The 21,957-nt window shown below is 39.0% G+C and overlaps 1 protein-coding gene across 1 annotated transcript in view; it reads right to left on the bottom strand.

Moving 5' to 3' along the window:
* lclat1 (lysocardiolipin acyltransferase 1) overlaps positions 1-20,279 on the bottom strand; it is a 29,810-nt gene extending 9,531 nt beyond the window's left edge. Inside the window, exons 1-5 of the mRNA XM_020917551.2 lie at positions 19,973-20,279; positions 9,924-10,091; positions 7,892-8,090; positions 7,082-7,228; positions 3,821-3,937 (exon numbers count right to left, since the gene is read on the bottom strand). Of these exons, the coding sequence (XP_020773210.1) occupies positions 3,821-3,937; positions 7,082-7,228; positions 7,892-8,090; positions 9,924-10,091 (631 nt within the window). The 5' untranslated portion in view covers positions 19,973-20,279. The remainder of the gene's footprint in view (positions 1-3,820; positions 3,938-7,081; positions 7,229-7,891; positions 8,091-9,923; positions 10,092-19,972) is intronic.
* Between the last annotated feature and the right edge of the window lie 1,678 nt (positions 20,280-21,957).

Raw genomic sequence — 21,957 nt, 5'->3', positions numbered from 1 at the left:
AAATGATGAGTTCAATCTGCCTTTTTACACATAAACACCAGAACAATATCAAATCTTCAGCTCACTCACGCACTCTTTCTGCTCTTGTCACATAGAAATCTTTATAAATCGCAAATACAATGATTAGTCGACAAAGATTTGACCGATTAATCAACTAAATGTGTACAACTCAACTAATATGTAAGTGTTTTATTGCCTGAGAGGAGGAAATGCGCTTTTTTTCTTCGCATTAATGTGAAGACAAAACTGTACTTTGGCCTGAAAAGTGCTTATAAACTCATCGTGGTGGATAATTAGGATGGAAAAATGTTTAAAATGAACTTGTTTTTTATGAGACAGTAAACGTACAGTACAGTGACTTTGAGCCATCGCTGCTGTGCTGTAATTAAAAGCTTCCTCGGTGCAGTGCGTACATCAGCATGTTCTTCACGGGCCTGTGTATCAGCGTTACTGCAGTGTCCTACCCAGAGGTGAGGGCCGTGTCATGGGGGACAGGAGGTCACCTGTGCGGGCCTGATTCTGCGGAGCTCAGCTGATCGCGCGCTCGCATACACGGGCCGGATTACAAGTCAGAAGGAGCAGCTCTGAGCGTTTGATAATTAGCAGTGACATCATGGAGGAATGTTCCCACGATGACTCAATGCACACATAATAAACACCGGCCGACAGAGCTCAGATTAAAACCGAACGGGGAATGTGGATGATATTTACAGCTGATATTAATACTCACTCAGACAGAAACTGGGATGGGCTCAATAACATCACCAACACCCAGAGCAGTAAATATGGGGAAAAAGAATCACAATTTTCCTTTTTCGATTGAATTTTTTTCCATCTTACTGAATTACACAGACAGATTTAAAGAGCAGGAGCCAGGGTCACCACAGTTTTTATGTTTTGTGTTGATAGGACCAGCTTTGTGAGAAATCCACAAAGTTTGGAATGAGTTTGTACAATATATTAAGTTTAAACTACGATAGTGCGATGCCAGCGAGGTCATTCATAAACAATGAGAAAATAGTCGTTCACTTTCTGTAACTTACAGAAACACACATTAGAACTCGGGATGGGCATTAGATTAAATTTTCTTAATCAATCGTCGGGAGAATTAACGATCGATGATCAATTAATCATTAACGTTTTTATATTAAAATTATCATCATTATTATTATTACTATCTGCACTACTAATCTGCATAAATAAATTAAACTTTACGACATATAAACTGTAACCACTCTAGAGCCACATCAGCCTGTTTGACATTATAATGTGTTTAATGCAGCTTTGCGCAACTCTTACAGAAAAAAAACTTAAAACTGCATGGCTCATTTGCATAAACAAAACAAAGGAAAAAAATCAGCTCTTGTGTCGCTGATGCGGCATGACTCAGTGGAATACAGGTTAGTGTGACCAGATTTGCGTTTGTCAAAACCAGGACAGCGTACGGGGGGAGGGAGGTGGGGCCTCGTCATCGACATTGAGCGACTCTCACCTGGCAAAACTTTTTCATGTTTTCGATGTCCTGGTGAGCTTTTTCCCACTGGACACCGAAACATATGTGCTGCTTTGTGCACTGTGCACATGGCCTCACACTTGTCCCGACCACAACGGAAAGCGTGGATCATCGTTAAATGCACTGAATAATTTGACGGGTTTTTTTTCCACACCATCAAATTTTTTTTATTCAGTGACTCTGGCTGTCCTGTTTTCGCTTTTCTGTTGGGTTTAGGTTGTTGGGTTTTTTTGGTCTCCGTGTCCTTTTATAAATATGTTGGGACTCATTTTTTTCTGGGTCGTAACAACGCATTTGCGCTTCGGCATGATGCAGACGGACCGACTGTTTGTGTCTCGCTCCTTCTGAGTGCAGAGAGACACATGTCCGAACCCCTGTTTGGTCACCCTAAACTACGCACAGCAACCTACATTCGGTTTGTCAATTAAAATGAACGTAATCGATGAAATTCTTAATGATTTTTAAAAAATTATTGATTCATCGACTAATCCCCATCCCTAATTAGAACAAAGACGTTTAAAAAAGGAACATAAACTATTTGTGGTACAGCGAGTTCCTTTCCAGGAGAACACAATGACTGTGCAGTGACGCCAGGGCCGCTTTGGTGCACCTGCCAAGGGATCTGTACCTCCAGGAGAGAGGGACGCGAAAGAGGAGAGAGGAGAGAGGGACTAGAGAGAGAATAACAAAAGACGAGAGAGAAAGAGAAGGACAGAAGAGAGAAAAAGCCGATAAGACAGGAGGGAGCAGAGCGGAAAGAGAGAAGCTCGTCAGTCGGGAACTTGGAGAACTCTGGAGAGGAGCCAGAATTAGGGGCATGACGCAGGGACCACAGGAGCTGCACAGGGACACGGGAAGAACAGGAGAGGGGGGGACTACAAAGCCTCAAGGCATGATGGGAAATGTGTGCGGGACACGGGAGAATCCACACGCAAAGTTTTCTGTTGTTTAATCTGTGCTGAGTTCAAACGTTTTTCACAGAAGTGCTCTTGGTTATCGCTCATCTAAAGAGTTTGTTTTCATTGTTGGGATTCAGAGATGGAGAGATTGTGAGAAAACTTGAGAAGAATGAGATAGAGAAGAGAGAGAGAGATGGGAAAGGCTAAATAGAGAGAGGAGAGGAAAGGCAGGGAGAGAGGAAGAAGGGAAAGGTGAGGGGAGAGAGATTAAAAGGAGAGAGAGAGGAAAAAGAAGTGAGGATTTAAAGGATAGAGGGAGAAAGAAGAGGGAGAGAGAGAAAATATGGTGATGAGAGAGACGGTGGAAAGATTAGAAGGAGTGAGAAGAGATGGAGAGAAAAACAGGAATTTCAGAGATGGAGAGGAAAAGAGGAAAAGGAGAGGAAGAGAAATGAAAGGGGGAGAAAAAAGAAGAGTGAGAAAAGGATGAGAGAGAGAGAGAGGAAAGATGATGAGAGAGAGAGAGAGAAAAGAGAAAAGTTGAGGCGACGAGAGGCAAAGAAGAGGAAAGGTCATGGGAGAGGAAGAGAGATGAAAAGGAGAGAGAGAAAAAGAAGAAGTGAGTGATGAAAGGATAGGATAGGAGAGAGAGAGAGGGAGAGGAGAGAAAAGAGAACAGTTGAGGAGAGAAGGAAAAGAGGAAAGGTCAGGGGAAAGAAAGAGATGAAAAGGAGAGAGAAAAAGAAGCAAGTGATGAAAGGATAGAGGGAAAAAGAAGAGGGGGGAAGAGAAGAAAGATAATGAAAGAGAAAGGGAGGAAAAGATAAAGAGTGAGAAGAGATGGAGAGGAAAACAGGAAAGTCGAGGTGAGAGAGAAAGAGGAGAGGTGAGGGGAGAGGAAAAGAGATGAATGGGAGAGAGAGAAACAAGAAGAATGCAAAGAAAGTAAAGGACAGAGGGAGAGAAAGAGAGCGAGGAAAGATGATGAAGAGACAGAAGAAGAAAGAAGAGCGAGTGAAAGACAGAGTGAGACGAGAAAGAGAGAGAAAAGGGGAAAGTTGAGAGATAGCAAAGGTGTGAAGAGAAAGTAATAGCAAAGGTGAGGAGAGAAAGAGAAAGAAAGAGCAAAGGTGAGGAGAGAAAGAGAAAGAAAGAGCAAAGGTGAGGAGTTTCCGTTTTGTCTTTTATACGCGTTAGTTTTTGTTTCTTGTCTTTCTTAGGCCATGTTGATGTTTTTCGTGTTTGGGGGTTATAAGCTTTGTTGTTTTCGTATATTTGCATCTCGCTTTCGTATCATTTAACACTTTATTCTTTTGTTCTTCATAAAAACGTGAGAAGAAAGAAGAAAGGGAGAGAGAGAGTGGTAGAAACCCGCCTTGAAAAGCTATGTAAACGTTAGAAGCCTCACCTTTACGGAGCATGTCGACGATGTGGGTGAAGCCGGTGGTCCTGGGGTGGAGCACGTACTCTAATTTGGGCAGGCCGTTCTGTTCGGCGAAAGCGTCGCTCTTCGCTTTGGTCCTCTCTTCAAAAACAAAACAACAAACACATCTGATTAATATTAACATCACTGGATTCTTAAAGATGCGCTGTGTGATTTTTCGGTTGGGGGTCAGGCATCTGCTTGTTTCTCTGGAGTTGTCATTGCTCTGCCTGGAATGTTCCACAGTGTGACATTAAACAGCCTGATCTTACATTTATTCAGCTACAGGCGGTTTTAGAGCTCAAAAATAACTAGAAAACCTGTAACTTGGTCCGGTTTGGTCTCCGTGAAGATAAAAAAGTTCAATGCCATACTGCGAAACAATCCAGATAAAATAATATGTTCATGGAGGAAAGCATTTGACAGACTTCTAGCAGAAAAGTTACACAATGTTAGTCAGGCCGGCGCCACCTACTGCCTTCGCTCAATTTTATTTCTCCAGCAACTAGCTCAGGAATCAAATACACTACACCACAGGTGTCAAACATAAGGCCCGGGGGGCAGATCCGGCCCTCCAAGACCTTTAATGTGGCCCTTGGGTGATTTTCTACTAAAATATTTGAATTATATTTTCTATTAAAATATTGTTAATTTTCTGTGGTGTTTATCACAGCAGCGTCTCCAGTGTCTCTGTACGTGGCCCCTCCCACCAGAGCAGCACAAATGAAGACTTGTCTCTTTCCAAACGCTTTTAAAGGACGATCGTTTTGACTGTTGACCGTGACACCCTCATCAGAAAAATGTCCAACATGAGAAAAGTGGAGCCGAGTGCAGGATTTTCCCCCCCAAAAAATGACTTATTCCTATTTGCATACAAGTTTCAGTTTGTTCATAATATTATAATATTATAATAAGAAAGAGTTCATCAATTAAAATAGATTTCTGTAATAGATTTGTGTTTCTCTGCACAAATATTTTAACTTATTGTTATTTTTGGGGTTTATATGACATGAGTTTTCTGATCCAGCCCCTTTGGGATCAAAGTAGGTTGGATACGGCCCCCGGACCAAAATGAGTTCGACACCCCTGCACTAGATGGTTCGCAAAAACCCAAGAAGTGCGAGTTCGGGCACCAGCCAATCAGCGAAGAGCCATACATTCTGTGTTGGCAACGATTCCCGAGAACGAGGATTTAAAGCCGGAACAAAGAGATGTTTGGTGAATTTTATCAAGGGGAAAGAAGTTATTGCCCTTCTTTAAACAGGATTTGGCGCATTACATACGTCACGACCAAATAGCAGCGATTGGTTAAATAAAAAAGTACCCGCCTACCGTTGAGGGAACGAATCCCAACACTGCGAGGTCAGGTTTCACTTCGTGGAACCCGGCTGATGGATCAGGCTAACACAATGCAACTTTAACAGATCTTTTTGTACTTCGTTGGTAGGTCTTGATTTCTATTTCTATCTGAGACTGGTCCCTACACTGAAAAGCACCAAAAGAACAATTCTGAACAATTTTTGAATATCCAAGTAGCACTCCTGTCCCCAAAGTTTCGTAGGTCTTGATTTCTACTTTGGATCCTGCACAATATTACAAAATGCCCACATAGTAATGGCATTCAAATCTTCAAATTCAGAAATAAACTGGATTATTTATTTGTATCATTTTCAGTCAGTCATTAAACTTAAAGATGTATTGTATAACTTTTCTGGTGGAGTGTCCGTCAAATGCTTTTCTCCATGGAGATGTTACTGCTTTGTCTGGAATGTTTCACAGTATGGCATTAAACCTTTCTATCTTCATGGAGACCAAACCAGACCAAGTTACAGGTCAGATCTGTGGAGAGGCGACGCCGCTCACAGTCAGAATGTTGTATTTCTAGGTATTTTTGAGCTATAAAACCACCTGTAATTGAATAAATGCGAGGCAGAGGTGTTTAAAGTCACACTGTGGAACATTCCAGGCAGAGTAATGACATCTCCATAGAAACAAGCCCCCAATCAAAAAGTTACACAGTGCACCTTTAAAAATCTGGCAAGTAAACGAGATATTTTTGTCATTTCGTTTGTTTACATGAACTGAACTGAACTTCTATAGTATAATTAAAACATTTACTACAAAATTCAAGATAATGAATTTAAAGTGCCTGATTTTTTTCTGTGTATTTGAGCAAAATTGTTTTTAATCGTGTACAAATACATAACAAAAGCAGCTCTTTAGGTAATATTTTAAACATGTCCAAGAATTAACACTGGGGAGAAGACTGAAATATAAATTGCTTAAACAGTTACAAAAGTCTTATGCATTTTAGAACATGTTTCTTGACGGTTCCAGTTCAGGTTTGTAGATAATAAGTAGTTGTAGTCTGTAATATATAATAATTGCAGTCTTTGAGATTTGGTAATGGCCGCTTTTCAAACTGCAAATTCAATGCGATTACTGCGTCAATTCAAACTGTAATTATGATTTGATTTCCACCGCTACTGTTTACCATCACGTGTACTATGTATTAGTAAAATGATCATGTAACATATACTGTAGGTTACGTGCAAAAGCATCAGAGGTGCCCCAAATGAACCTGGCACTGGAAGATCAGAGCCGTCCTGGTTGTCCTGGGAGCTGGGAGTCAGGCGGCAGCTGAGGTTTTGTATAACAGCACCAGTTTTGTTTTCACATGTTCAAGGGGATGTGTTACTGGAGTCAATTTTAACCATGTTTCTGTGGTGTTATTCCTTCATCTTCACTTTCACACCTGTTGAAGTAACGCTGTTTCGTGAGGTGTCTTCCGATCAGAAGCTTGGTTTAATTTCTCTACATAAGCACTTGAATCCAGTAAGTGCTTATTCATGTTTTTAAAGTTCACACAACTTTACTGCACTCATTCTGAGTTTTTTTCCCACTTAACTGCCTTTATGTTATGTACCTCCACCCTGTTCAGTCATGGTAAGTAAGTAAGTCTTTATTTATATAGCGCTTTCACAAACATTTTCTGTCCCCAAAGATGCTTTACAGAGCATTATTCAGCATTATTCATTCACTCTATACCCTGGTGATGGTAAGCTACTATTGTAGCCACAGCTGCCCTGGGGCACACTGACAGAAGCGCCAGTGACTCCGCCCCCTGGTTACTTCAGCACAGCAGCATGGCCAAAAGCATTACCACTGCGCTGTTGAGTCCTATACTACTATACTACTACAGTACTACAGAGGCATATGCATCCTCGTCAGTGGTGGAGCTCTCACCAGTCAGGTCTGTGCCTTCAGGGAAGAGCAGCAGCTGCAGAGGCTCTCTGATATCACAGAAATACTCCAGCATGTTCTCCAAGTGTTTCTTGTCCTCGTCCCACCGCCGCTGGATAAACACAAAGCATGCCACCTGCATGGCCCAACCTGCACACACACACACACACACACACACACACGTTACACACATATGCACAAAGAGACAGCACAACCTAGTGTAACCCACATCTGTCAGTACTAATCATACATGTGGAACATGGAAGAATGTTTAGTTTGGAGGAAGAGTGAGCAGCTGAAGAGTTTTCTTGTTTTAACTTGACGATACATTTCATTATACAGGTTAAACACTACACCTGCTCCTCATGATCATCTAAACGGGCCCTCATCAGTCACTGTGCCTGACTCTTGTGTATTTCTAAGTGATATCTGTAATAGTAGTAGTATCTATTGATTGTTCTTATCCTGGATACGTTTCTCTGACCTGGATAGATTAACCCAGACATAACAGTCTCTGGATAAACAGTGCTACGAGGCGGGTTCATAACTCGCTCTTCTGTCAACGCCGGATTTTGTGATGGGGGTGGGGTTAGCATCAATCAACCAGTCAGAACAATGAAGACAGAAGCCTAATTACGCACAGGAAACTGTCAATCATAATCATTAAAAATATCCAAGGTTTCAAAATAAAGTAGGAAGGAAAGGAAACGCAGGACAATACAAATGTGCACTATGACAGTTACAGTCTGTAGAGTTATGAATGAAATAGTGTGTATTTAGTGTAATGCAATACACCCACTGCCCATCACCCACCAAATCCGGGCACGGCTTTGAGTCCGGCCTTGAGGCAGATCTTCTCCAGGCGCAGGTAGCTGTAGCGGAGCAGGCAGCACCACAGGAACATCCAGTCCAGACGTGTGCGGTGGTTCATGATGATCACGCTCCTCTCCCCGGGAATGAAGCCATCTCCTGTGATCACCACCTTCACCCCGAACACCAGCTCCAGCAGCGCCTACGGGCACACGGGGGAGGTAACGTAGAACTAAACACTACATAAGGTGGTTTGGCGGGATTGCGCTTGTGCCCAATATTTATCATTTTTTCTCAACATTTTAACTGATGTAAAACAAAGTACAAAAATACAGGAAGAAGCGCAGAGTTGTAAAATGGAATACTCTATCTATGTCATCAACAAAACTGAAAACGTAGAGATGATTTACACACAAGGTAGGCACATATTCTGACAGTTTAAACATTGATTTAACTAAATAAAGGAGTTGTCATCTTTCATTTATCTAATCATAACTGTAATTTGAGTCATTTAGGTTTTGGCCCATGTTTACAAAACGGTTGCTACATAACAGAACAGGAATTACCTCTTCATATGTCACTCTGCTGTCCATGTCCATTGTCCAACCTGGGAGTCAAATTATAAACTTCGCAAAAATTAAAAAAAAAAAAAAAAATGAATATGTGTGTGAATGGGTGAGTGGTTCCTTGACGTAAAAAGCTTTGAGTTCCTTGAAGGTGGAAAAGCGCCGTGTAAAAATGTGACCATTTACGATTTAGGATGACATTTTTTAAGCAGATGACATAGATAGAGATATTCCGTTTTTGAACTCAGTGGCCACGTTTACATGATGTTTATTAATTCCAAATTAATTGTTCGGAATTAAAGCCACTACCACACTTATGAATAAATTGTAATCTATTTATCTATCAATTTTAGTACGTTTGTGTTTTTAATATATTATATTTAATATTTATTGTGTTTTTAGTCAAGCGTGATGAATGAGTTTAACTAATTGTTGATGGAACAAACCATTCTGCACTGGAGCACTGTAACAATTTATTTTCTAACTGTGTTTTATGTGTGTTTATTGATGATGATGTGGATGAATGAAATGTGAAATGTGGGACCAGCCTCTCAAATCTGCGTAACAAATTTACCTACGAATAAAGCAACCTAACATAATATAACCTAATAATAATAACCTAAAATTAATATTTCCGGAACTGAGGTTTACATGGAAAACATGTTAAATCGCTTTTATTTAATTCCGCTCAATGTCTGGGGTTGGGGAAGGGTTCTGATTGGAAAGAGACACGAACGTATTTATGTCGCCCGGAAGAAAACACACAATTCAGCTGCTACCGGCTTTTTTCTCATCTCGGTTTGTCGTTACGCCACGGACACAAACATGATACAAACTTTTTTCGCAGTCGTTCCAATGATATTTAAGCTGTGGCTCGAGAATTGTCTCATCACGCTTTACGCCTGTCAGCTGAGGAGGAAAAGGAAAGAGTGTCGGAGAAGGGAGGAAGAAGACAAACTGAGTCAGCGGCTGCTCTACCTCAGCCCACTCCCGCATCCCGCTCGCAAACCCAAAGAGCAGTGAATGAAAGTGAAGCCAGGATTGGTGGAGCCGGATCGTCCAGATTGCATCAGAAGGGCGTCCCAACGAGCATGCGCTGAACGAACGGGAATATATTTAAGAAGAATAAACGATTACATGATAGAGGAATAAATTCATTTGGCTTTAAAATCAGAATAAACCACCCACTTACTTAGGAATTAAAACGATTATTGGGAATTAAACTTATTAGATTTTTTTTATTTTTTTTTTTTTATTAAAGCTCTTATGTAAACGTGGCTACTTTCTGAACTTTTATACTGTTATACTTTTCTTCCACAAACTGCCACTTAAGTGATGTAAAACTGTGATAAATATTTACCACTCGTACTATCCTCCAAACCAAGTCAGAAAAAAAAATTAAAAAAAAAAATCTATGCACTTAAAACAGCAGAATATCCAAACATGTAATTGTCTTGTACGGGACTCACAACAGGGAGGGTGAGCCATGTGGCCACTAGGCGGTCAGTGATCCAGCGGTACCAGGCCGGAGACAGCAGCACGAGGGGCAGGACGGGCCCCAGCATGTAGATGCTCCCGAAGAAACTGCTCAAAAACAGGGTGATGATGAAGCACAGCCCTCTCACCGACACAGCCATCTGGAACACAAACAAAGACAAGAATTATAAGAATATATGTGTTGGGATTGGATTGAAATAGGCAACATTCTGATAATAGATTCTTTCCCATGTTTACAGATTTTGCACAGTACTTTCCATTACAAGACTCCTTCCTCATTGGAAGTGTTGGGGTAAGTAGGTACCACGTGTATTCGAACCAGTGAAGCTGTTTATTGGGCTAAAAAAAAATAGTGTAGCTGGTTCAATTTCTCAGAGCAGCACAAATGAAAAATACATTAAAAATTTAGATGAAATAATCATTCAATCGGATAATGAGACACAAGATGCACTATGTAACTTTTCCGGCGGAGAATCCATTACATGTTTGTAACCATGGAGATGTCATGTTCCACAGTACGGCAATAAATTGTCTTACATTTAGTCATTGTAGGTGTTTTGTTTAAACCAATTACATTAAAATGTGAACTCTCACAAGAAGCAGATGACTTTATTTACCACTTGGGCTATTCACTTTATTCGCATGGGGCGGCAGCAGCTCCGTTGGTAGAGCGTTCATCCACTGATCTGAACGTTGGCGGTTCGAATCCTGTTCTCGACATAAACATCATTGGTTGACTGTGTGATTCCAGCTCCCACAGATGAAGTGTTAGTTCCTTGTTGTAAAGTGTTTTGAGTGTCTTGAAGGTGTAAAAGAGCTGTATAAACTTTTGACCATTAACCATTTAGTCCTGCTGGTGTGAGTGAATAAGTTCTATAAAACTATAAAACTTAATTAAAGTTTTCAGAGAATCAGTGCAGTGTGACTGGCACATGAGCACTGAACATTTTACACAAATCAACATATTTTATTTAATATTTTAGCAGAGAAACTGTTTTCAAATTCTCAGTTTAAAAGGACATAACGTTTCCATGCAGTCAAGAAAGTGACGACCACCAGAAAAACTACATAATGCAACTTTAGTTAAATCTCTCACCCGTTTCCATTTTAATGTCAAATGAACACACATTTTAGATAAATTATGTAATATTATAATCAAAATTTTTGGTTTGGTTAAAAAATGTAATAATTTTATACATTTATGTAAGGTCATCGTCAGGTAATTTGAAAGCAGAGTTTCTGATAATTATTTTATGTTGCATGAAAAAAAAATTAATAAAATGGTATTGTGGAATTAAAAGAAATGTGAAATATACAACCAAAATATGTACTGATTGTGTTATTATTAGGGGTGTGCAAAAATATCGGAATAGCGATATATCGTATTGTTTAATGTGATGATAAAGTATCGATATCGTGGGTTGCTGTATCAATATATCACCAAGAGTATTTTTTGTTATATTTTATTAAATTATTTTGTTATAGCACTACAATTTTGTTGCTTGTTGAGTGGAAGAAAACTCGTTTATGCAACACATTTGACATTTTCACTGTTTTGATGATTAAAATGTTTGTGCCTCATATGAACTTTACACAAGAAATGGTTTAGCAAAGACTTTTAGTGTCACAGCCATAATTTTGCCATTATTTTTTATTGAACCGTATCGAATCGATTTGAAATATATCATATCGAATCGAAAGTGCCCTGTATCGACGTATATTTATTGTATTGGCAACTTCTTAATGATACCCCGTCCTAGTTGTTATAAAACATGGCAAAACCAGTCTTGCCTTGGGAATCTGTATCTCTTCTCTCCCCTATGAGGCGCTGTGGTCGGGACTGCGGTGAGCGTCCAAACATCCCGTTGCGCGATTAGACGCTTTTGGACGCCGCTCTTTTATCAATAATAAACCGATGGAGCCGTTTCAGAATTCCCCATGTAACAGTGGAAAGAGCAGGCAGACAGTCTCTCGCTGGAATGTAAATATGGGAGCCTGCGTGACGGATGGCTCGTACGCGGACATTAAATCAGGGCCTGTGGATGGGAGCTATGCGCAGAATGGGGAGAATGGCTGTGGCAGTACAGTTATGCCACAACACAAGTAATATATGAGAATGCAAGATCAACGTGGGCGCATTCCTCTCCGTTTCAAAAGATAAACACTGGAACATGCTCCACACTAGGGTTGTCAAAAGTATCGAAAATCAGATACGAAAACTAGAATTGAAACTAGATTAACCAGAAATGTAGCTTTCCTGAATCGTTTTAGAATGATCTTGAGCTGTATCAGAACAAATATAAGATCACACAGACTAGTATATGCCCACGGACCACTGTGGAACCTACCTGGACCACTTTTTCACTGACAAAATTTCAACACTTGTCCATATCTTTTTCATGACCTAAAGTGAATTTTCCATGACTTCACAGCACCTACATGTGTAGATTTGAGCATACTTTTAGGGATAATATGAAATGTTAACCCTTTCCACTCACCTTATGGTTTGGTTTTATAGTTTTTTTAACATTCAAAATACTGTCAGTGTATAATTTTATTGTCATATCTTTTAAACAAAAGGAGAACTGAGAACTTAACAGAACGCTGTAGTTGCGTGAAAGAGATACTGATGGCCTGTTTACACGAGAACGCTTGTGGGTAAAAACGACAAAATATTTTATCAGAAGTGACTTTCGTTTAGACGGTGACAGCGTTTTTGGGGCTTAAAAACACAAAAATCTGAAACCACTGTCCAGAGTGGAAAAGTTGAATACGCTGCGCCGTAGTATTTCCGTCTACACTGCCCAAGACGCAAAACTCTGGTCAGATCTGCTCACGTCGCGTACACATTTATGTCACATACATCACCACATAGTGTCACCACCTTGCCACCTGGCATGCATCCCCAATTGAATTCCACACACTTTTGCATCACCGTATGCACACAGATTTCCTCCCGAAAACGCAGAATATAAAGTGAAGACGCGATGCCACTTTTGCGTCTTCTGTTCAGACCGTCGTCATATAAACGTAGCCTAAAATTCCATGACTTTTCAAGGATTTCAATGACTCTGAGAACCTTGTAATATAAAAGAAATACTATGACTTAATGCTGAAAATCACATTCTATGTCCTAAATGAGTGTTTTATTATCATCATGGTATCGAAATCAGAGTTGAGTAGGAACGCACCAATCCAGCTTTTTCAGTTCCAATAACGATTCCGACACTGTAGCTTTAATTATCTGCTGATACCCGATATCAACACATATAAAAACAGCATTTACTTCCTTAAAGCAAAATAAAATAAGACAGGACTGATCCAAGTGTGTTTTATATGTAGCTGTGATTTATCTCTCATCATCTTATCTTGAATTAAAGATTCACATATCATGAGGCTTTCTGGGTCAACTACAGTCAGTAAATTTTCTTTTGAAATCATCTGTAAACATCTCGACTGAACCAATATTTGGAAGCAGATAATCAATCTACCAAAGTTTTCAGTATCGGACTGGTGCCTCCCGACTATTGATTATCAAGTCTATTACTTAGTATCGAATTAAAGTTTGAAATTTTAGTATCATGGCCACACTAGTCAGTAACAAGGCATAAATTATTCACTATGGATGTATAATTAGGTAGTGTGTGTGACTTCCTGGAATTAGCACGTCACCTCCATGAAAACTAAAGTTAAAAAGTTAAAACTATACTTTGGAACATTTTCCATAGAGATTTTATGTCATATTGTGGAATATTATACCCAAAAGAACAACATTTCTGTGTAAACTAACAGGAAGAGGCCCTCCTACATGCCAAATGAGAGTCAGGTTTGTGGAAATGCAAGCATGCTCACAGTAGGAATGCATGTTTTTTCTGTTTGCAGCGCACTGTGTATCTTTTCTGGTGGAAGGTTCCATCAAATGCTTTTCTCCATGGAGATGTCTGGAATGTTTCACAGTATGGCATTAAATCTTTCTATCTTCATTAAGACCAAACCAGACCAAGTTACAGGTCAGATCTGTGGAGACACGACCCCATTCACAGTCACAATGTGTGTTTTTCTATGTATTTTTGAGCTGTAAAACCATCTGTAATTGAACATAAAGTTTTTTATGGTCATACTGTGGAACATTCCAGACAAACCAATGACATCTCCAAAGAAACAAGCCAGTAACAGACCACCAACCAAAAAGTTACAGTATTTTTTGGCTAAAAGTTACATAAAACATTTAAAAAAAGAAGCGTAAAGAAGGAAAGTTACACAGTGCACCTTTAAGACGCCAGATTATAATGGGTTTTTAAATCCTAGGCTCATTTGGAAAACCCATTCAAGGCATCACGCGAACCACAACAAACCAAAACAAAAAAGACTTAATTACAGAGAAGAAGTACAATGTTTCGAGACCTCAAAAACAACACCATTATAGTATAAAAAAATCAACACAAGGAGATGAGGCCTATTCAGGACAAAAGGTCTTACGTGGCTCAGTTCGTGGCAATCTGGACCGTCAATAGATACATTTATAGCTATCATTTTGAAAAACAAACTCACGACAATCAGGTACTTTGCATTACTACTACATACAGATGAAACATCAGTCTGTCAATTACAGAAGTGATCCTGATGTGATGCTTTGATCACACGCACACATGCGTGATCTCGTCTGATGCTGGCGTGACGTTAGCCATAGTCAGACACCACGTCAGGGCTAAATTTCCAAATTGCACTTGATTTTGCTCATTGACAACACAAGCTGTACGTTCTGCAGCAGATGAGACATGAGCTGCTCAAATCAAAGGATTTATACAAACGTATCAATCAATCTAATCAGCTTCATAGCTACATTTAAAAATGGAGAATGCTAAGAATAGCATCTACGAACAAGATAACCGCGTACTAAAGCTAACAATTACTCAAGTTACATTACTATAACAGTGATATGAGCAATGCATATGAAACTTACGAGTTCAATAATATCGGCAGATCTGCGTCGCTACTTCTCTTTCCTTGAGCTCTGTTATTCCTCAAACACCTTCCCCAGATCGATTCCCTGAGAGCTCGGGCACTGTCCGATTCACCTTTTTTCTTTGCGTCCTCAGACAAAGGCTTCCACTGTCTCTTAGCTGGTGGTGACATGGCTGACACCTCACAAATAAACACTACATATTTATTTTTGCACTGAACTGTGAATAGTGCCAGTACAGGGTGTGTCACATTTTGGTTACCTGTGTGTGTATTTTGAAGTGCCGTAAAGCAATCTGGCTCTTGCAAACAAAAACAAAGCCCTGAGAGCTGCCACCAACCCAGTGGGAGCCCAGTTGCATGTCTGTTTTTTTCTGCCCAGAGACAGCTGGGGGTATCAAACACCCCAAAATGTCATATGTAACCATCAGAGTTTCTTTCAAAGACATTAAGTAAGGTAAAAATGTTACTTAGTTCTGCTTTAATCCATTACATAATTTTGGGAGGGTTGCAAGATTAATCGCAACTAAATCTCCTGTTGTATTCTGCATAAAAACAGCTAACCTTGGACTTTAGATCTGTCTTTTTGTCAGTTCTTCCAGACACATTTGAACAAAATGTTATTATTAAAACAGAAATCACAAATCTAATTACAATTACAATGCTCATCAGAAAAATAACAATTAAATATTTCTTCCGAATCTTTCACCCCAAATTGCATTCAATTCAAATCTCTGTTCCAAAATTAGTGCTCACTATTATTGTCACTATTAGGGCTGTCGCGATTAGGGAATTTTTCCTGCAGTGCGGTATAGCGGCTCATCAGCGCGGTATGCTATGACATCCCACCCCTTTCTCCACTCCATGCACCGGCTCTGGTACCCGCGGACTTAAGAGAGCAAAAAAATTGACTCGTGCAGGACTCTGGGTCAGGTCATGTTGGTCACGTGCGGTGATTGCGGTGGCCCAACATGCACCGTAGTGGGCCTCTTCGTACTGCGGTGATTCATTTTTGCTGTTATTGAGACAGCCCTAGTCATGATACTAAACTTTCATGCTCAATTTTGATACAAAGGAATAGACTCAAAACTCATTACCAATTCTGAGACCAGGATGATAATAAAAAACATTCTTTCTTTCGACAATAGAATGTTATTTTCAACATTAAATTGTCGTACTTTTGTTTCTATTCCCATGTGCTCTTATATCTCTGTAAACCCTCAGTGGTCCAGGTAGATTCCATATTGGTCCATGGGCGTAAACTAGTCTATGTGCTCTTATACTTGTTCTGGAAAAGTTCATTTCTGTCCTGTGAATTTTTGGACCACCATAAGATTCAAAAGAACATTCTCTACCCTAATAAAAGGTAGGTTTTGTTGTTTCGTACACAAATCATTCCCTCAAAATGACTGTTTGGATGTCTATGGTTATTGTCTGGTATTAGTGAATTCTTGATGACACCTCCACCCTTGTCTTGATGATAATTAGAGCCCCGCGACGACGCAGCACCTGTGGCTTTGGTAACATTCATAATGCAGAGTCAGTGCCCTCTAATGACACGGTGCCAAGACCAAGACAGGTGAGAATGCACTTACTCAACAGACCATGAATAACTCAGCACATCTGTTATGAAAATGTATATAAGCAAACAACCATATCTTCAAGTACTTGTGTCCCCTGAGTGCTCATCTGCGTTTTAAAAGCTGCTCCATCTGATTTTTACCACCTTAAAAATATGAAAAACAGAACCGGTTCATTTCGCAGTGGTCCAACAGTCTCACTTACCTTCATTCTGAGCATCCTAATCAGTTTATAAGCATTTTTCACAACTCTCAGAGACCAGAGTGGAGTTTTGACATGACGGTAAAGCTAAAAACAACTAGCAAGCTACCTCACACTTCCTGATTACTGGGCAGTAAAATGATTTATGATTAGATGCAGACTTTCTATAATAAATGGGAAAAGCATCAGACTTCTAATCCAAGCATTTAAAAACATTGACATTTTTAAAGCGTTCTACCAAAAAACATAGATGAAGAGGTTTTAGGTGTCATCCATGCAAGTTTCAGTAATTTAGCGATCTCTCCAGGGCCCTACACAATTCTGTCGAATACACTAACAGCCAACAAACCTACATTATCAATGTTCCCACATGACAATTCTCCACAAATACACAAAAACAAAACTCGACAAACCTGATGCGATGTGTAGTAGTTTCATTAACGAGATGCACGTTGATAGTAATGCGATAGCGCTCTGAAGGGGGAGTGGCTTAAGGTGAGGAGCAAAGGGAGGGGGGGATCTCAGAGTGTCAAAAACTAGGAATGTCCTCCACCTGCTTGCCTCCGGGCAGATATTATAGATCTACCAGGTTTTTCCCCACATTATGGCATTAAATTTTCTTTTTGATTTACTTATACAGGTGTTTTTCTTTGTACTCCACAGATCTGACCTGTAACTTGGCCTGGGGGCTTGTCTCCATAGAAAGCATACTAGTAAATTGTTAAATGCCATATTGTGGAACATTCTGGGTGGTGAGTTGATAGTAGCTTCATGCTGAATACAAAAAACATGCAGCGAAAAATCTATTACACAAACCGACTCCTTGCAGACAATTCCCAAAGTCCCTGTTATGATCTATTCCATGTTTACACCGTTCTATTTCCATTATTATCTTGACTTGGTAATAACCTCCAATGCTGTAACACTGTCCAGCATACTTTTCATAGCTCATATCTATAACCATTACACAACCCAGACATCCCCGGAGACCCAAGTATGTCCAGGCCAAACAAGAGCGGGTGCTGCTGTGTCTGAGGAGAGATTCCACTGTATTCTCATCTCTGTGTTATTGATAAGTGCGGGGCAAAGGGCGCGCCTATGGAAAACTGCATCTGCAAAGACGTCATGCGAGTGGCCAATAAGTCACTTTAATGTCTGGCTGCTTACATTTTCAAAGGAACACATAGCCTTCCTTACGGACGAACAATAATTTACTGGTGGAGGAAATTCAACAGGTGGGATGCAGAAATGTATGGAACAAAATGTACTGCGTTGCATTATTAAAAGGTCCTATATTACACAAAATTGACTCTTTAGGGAGCTTTAAGCATGTTAGAATGCTGTTACCTCCTCAAAAACAGACCTGGAGTTGTGTTTTGTTTCATTCACACATGTTTGAGTAATCCTTTATTATTAGTCTGTCTACATCTCCAAACCTTAAAATGCTCTTTTCCAACTTGTGACGTCATGAAGAGGTAGTTTTCAAGTTAACAGCTACCTTTTTTGTTTTGCTCAGTAGAGATCGGCATTTCCAGTTCTGAAATTATCCAAATTATTCTAGTGAAGGTGTATGGAGTTTAAAAACACTGCATAACCACAAGACATCACAAGCTGGAAGTGTTTTCAGTTTGAGAGAAGAACTTGTGTGTTAAACATGTGCGAATGAAACAAAACACAACTCCAGGTATGTTTGTGATGAGGAAACAACATTATAGCATAGATATGGGCCTTTTAAGGATTAAATGTGACTAGAATATTGTCTATATATAAAGAGATTGGAAAAAGTATGTAACATTTGCACTCAAGTAAGAGTAGTAAGAAATGGATAATGTAAGATTTTTAAAAATTGTTTATATGGGCTTTATTTAATTGATTGTAATAAGCTAAAGGTTGTTATTGCACAGTTCTAAACTTTAAACTCAGGTCACTGAATTGCTATTTGCATGATTCTTAGGCAATTACATTTTCTTGCTGAGAAAGGGGGATGTAATGTAATGTGAACTGCGCAATCACCTTTTCTGTGTCCCTCCTTCTAGCTGTAGCTGCTGTTATTCAACTGTAATAAACACAGTCTGAAGAGTAACTTCCTGGAAGTAATATCTGATTTTTTAATTTAAAGATAATGTAACTGGGATGAGAAGATATTAAATAATACACAGATTTCAAAAGAACAGATATTTTTAAAAAAAAGACAAAAATTAAATATCTGAAGGAGTGGAGCAAAAAAAAAAAAATTCAAATAATTTCATATTGACACATAAAGCTTTTGTCACTTGTAATCTTACTCACAGTGGGAAGAGTAAACAAAACTTTTACTCAAGAAAGCATACTGTTACACTGTACAATATATAACTTTAGTAGGAATTAGGGATGTAACGATATCCAAATCTCACAGTACAATATTTTCACAATATACATCTCACGGTACTATATTTATTGAGATATTTTATGGAGGCCAACAAAACTGTGTAACAAAATTTCCCCTTAAAATGCTTTGACAAGACTTAATCCAAAGATCTAAGATTTAGTTCTCAGAACTGCTATTTCTTCATGTAGTTTGCACCAAAACGGAGCAAAGGATCATGGTCAATGTAGTTCCCTCTGTTTTTTTTTTTTTTTTTTTAGCTATTGCTGCACCATAACAATAAATTTAAGCAAAGAAACTTGTGATTCGATATATTGTGATGGCCCACGATATTATTGAAAGAACTTTGACAAGATATTTTGTTTATTGTTACACCCCTAGCAGGCATAAAAGTATGGTGTCTGAAACCTACTTAAGTAAGCATGCTTAACACTGAACTATAATTTAACTACAACACATAACTTGTTTCTGTTGTATTATTAGTACGAATTATGAACCTGTAGGCTACGTAACATGGAAATTGCCCTGTTCAATTTGCATCTAGGTGAAGGACATGTGTGATAAGCGAACTAACAAGAAATACAAGTGGATTAAGCCAATGTAAACAAACAGCTGACATCTTATTTGCTTATGGCTAATGCTAAGAATAGTACAGTGTTTGTGCTTATTTCAACTAGATCTCAACAATAGGGACAAAGCTTGCTCAAAAACAGTCACCAAATTTAACGATGAATCACCTGACAGAGTATTTGATGCCATGCTCGCTCACTCGCTGCTTCTAATCACGGAAAACATGGGCAGGCTACGAGCTAAAGTAGCCCGAAAAGTATTAACAACGCTGCCAACAATCATAAATCTAAACGGATCGATCTCACAGCGATGACAGTTTAACAAGGCGATCAGTTCACTCACCTTTCCTTGCGCAATCTTGAGGTAGAAAGTCAGAAAGTGAACTATCTCCACACGCCGCTTCTCGGTTGCGACATTGCAGCAGCAGCAGTTAGCATGTTAGCACGTAGCAGCCAGTAGCATCGCAAAACATCGGCTTAGTTTTGGGGTTATTCGGCTCTGACAGCTGTTGGCACCGAGTCGAAACTAAACGGCACATGAGTTGAAGTTGTGGCACGGTGAAATGATAACGCTGAGTCGTAATAATTAGTGATAGTAGAGCGATCTTTTGGCACGAGAGACGACGCAGGTGGAGTGTTGTGGAAATGCTGCAGCGTGACCTTTGAACTCTTCACCCCTCACCTGAGACAAATTCTCAACATTTTTATTTTTATTATATATTTTATTTATTTATTTACATGTGGCATCTCTATGATATAATGGAAAAAAAATACTGCTACTAATAATAATTGTAAGATCTATATTTTGTTGATTCTAAAATTTGTTTATTATTTTTGTTTGTTAATTATCTTACTAATTCAGTTTTGTTAATTTGCATAATGCATTTTTGCTATGTTAATTTTATATTTGCTAATTTCTTTTTTTTTTTTTTTTTTTTTTTTTGGTTTAATCTGGGTCACCTAGGGGATAAAGGAGGGTAGGACACACAGACCAGAGTGCACCTGGCTGGGCCTATGGTTTTTTACCAGTCAAAAGGAGACGCAGCAGGAGTAGGCCTTTAACATGTATCCTTGTTGCTTGCCACAACTGGAAATAAATCTTGGAAATTCAGCTTTGGTCACAGACATTGATTTGTAATTTTGTTACTGCGTAAACCACATACCCATGGTGCCCAAAGGTGATTATTTGAGTTATGTTTAGTTCGGAGTTTGCTCACCGCTTTTGTTTGTTACTTTTATTTGACAAATAGTCACTACAATAATAATACTAATACTAATCGTTGTTTACCACCATTTTAGTCACTGCTCTTGTGACTGGCTGGCATACTGTGCAGTTTTTAAACTTGACTTACATTTTTATCTTATTTTTTAAAATTTACAACAGATTTTCTATGACAGATGACATTCTAGAGGGAATGGCCTTCCTCATCACCAACCGAAACAACAGAAAGTGAGGCTTAGAAAAGGCTTTCCTGTCATGTGTTCAGACTTCACCTGGCTGTCCCTGGGCACTGCCCGAGCTTTAGGACACAGAGGAGGGACATTTCTGTTCTGAGGGCTGTTACTCACCTCAAACTGCCCTGACACTGAATTTAATGAACCTACCCATTGAGACTTCTTTTTTTTTTCTGAGCTTTCTATTATTATTATTTATTTTATTTTTTATTTTTTTTTTTGTTTTGTTTGTTTTGTTTGTTTTTTGTTTAGTTTTTTGTATTTTTACTGCTCAGTGTGCTTAAATTGCCCCATAAAGTGACAAAGATATTGATTAACTGATAATAATAATTTAATTCTATATTTTAACTGTTTACATAACTTACTCATAGACTTCCCGTACTAACACAGAATAGAAATTTCTTAAACAGTTTTAGTTTTTACATTTTTTTATTTTATTTATTTAAAAGGGAGAATGCATATTCATGAACATATACTTGTAAATACACCAGAATTAGCCCAAAGGCTACTTTTCATCTGTAGTCCCTGGCAGGTCAGAGAGACATAAAACATAAAACATAAAACATAAGAACATAAAACGCGTCACAATAGACAAACACAACATGACATACAACACTGACATTTACATAGGAGCATAACACTAGTGGTTACAGATCTGGTTACTGATCAGCTTTGATTTAAGGTTCACCTTATTCACCTAGAATTCAAAGTTCAATTTACAACATACAGTGAGGGGAAGAGTACTTTGAAGATGTATTTAGTTACAGAATACACAATACCTGCATTACTACTTAGCACAGTCATGCATTCTTTTGATTTTAGAAAAGTATTCTGTATTCTGAATACCACTAAATGAAAGTAACTACCACTAAA

The sequence above is a fragment of the Boleophthalmus pectinirostris genome, unplaced genomic scaffold (assembly GCF_026225935.1).
Source record: "Boleophthalmus pectinirostris isolate CB_2022bp ecotype Guang Dong unplaced genomic scaffold, ASM2622593v1 HiC_scaffold_10, whole genome shotgun sequence".
Taxonomy (NCBI): Eukaryota; Metazoa; Chordata; class Actinopteri; order Gobiiformes; family Gobiidae; genus Boleophthalmus; species Boleophthalmus pectinirostris.
Note: the sequence above shows the minus strand (reverse complement) of the source record. Positions and strands in the feature narration are given on the sequence as shown.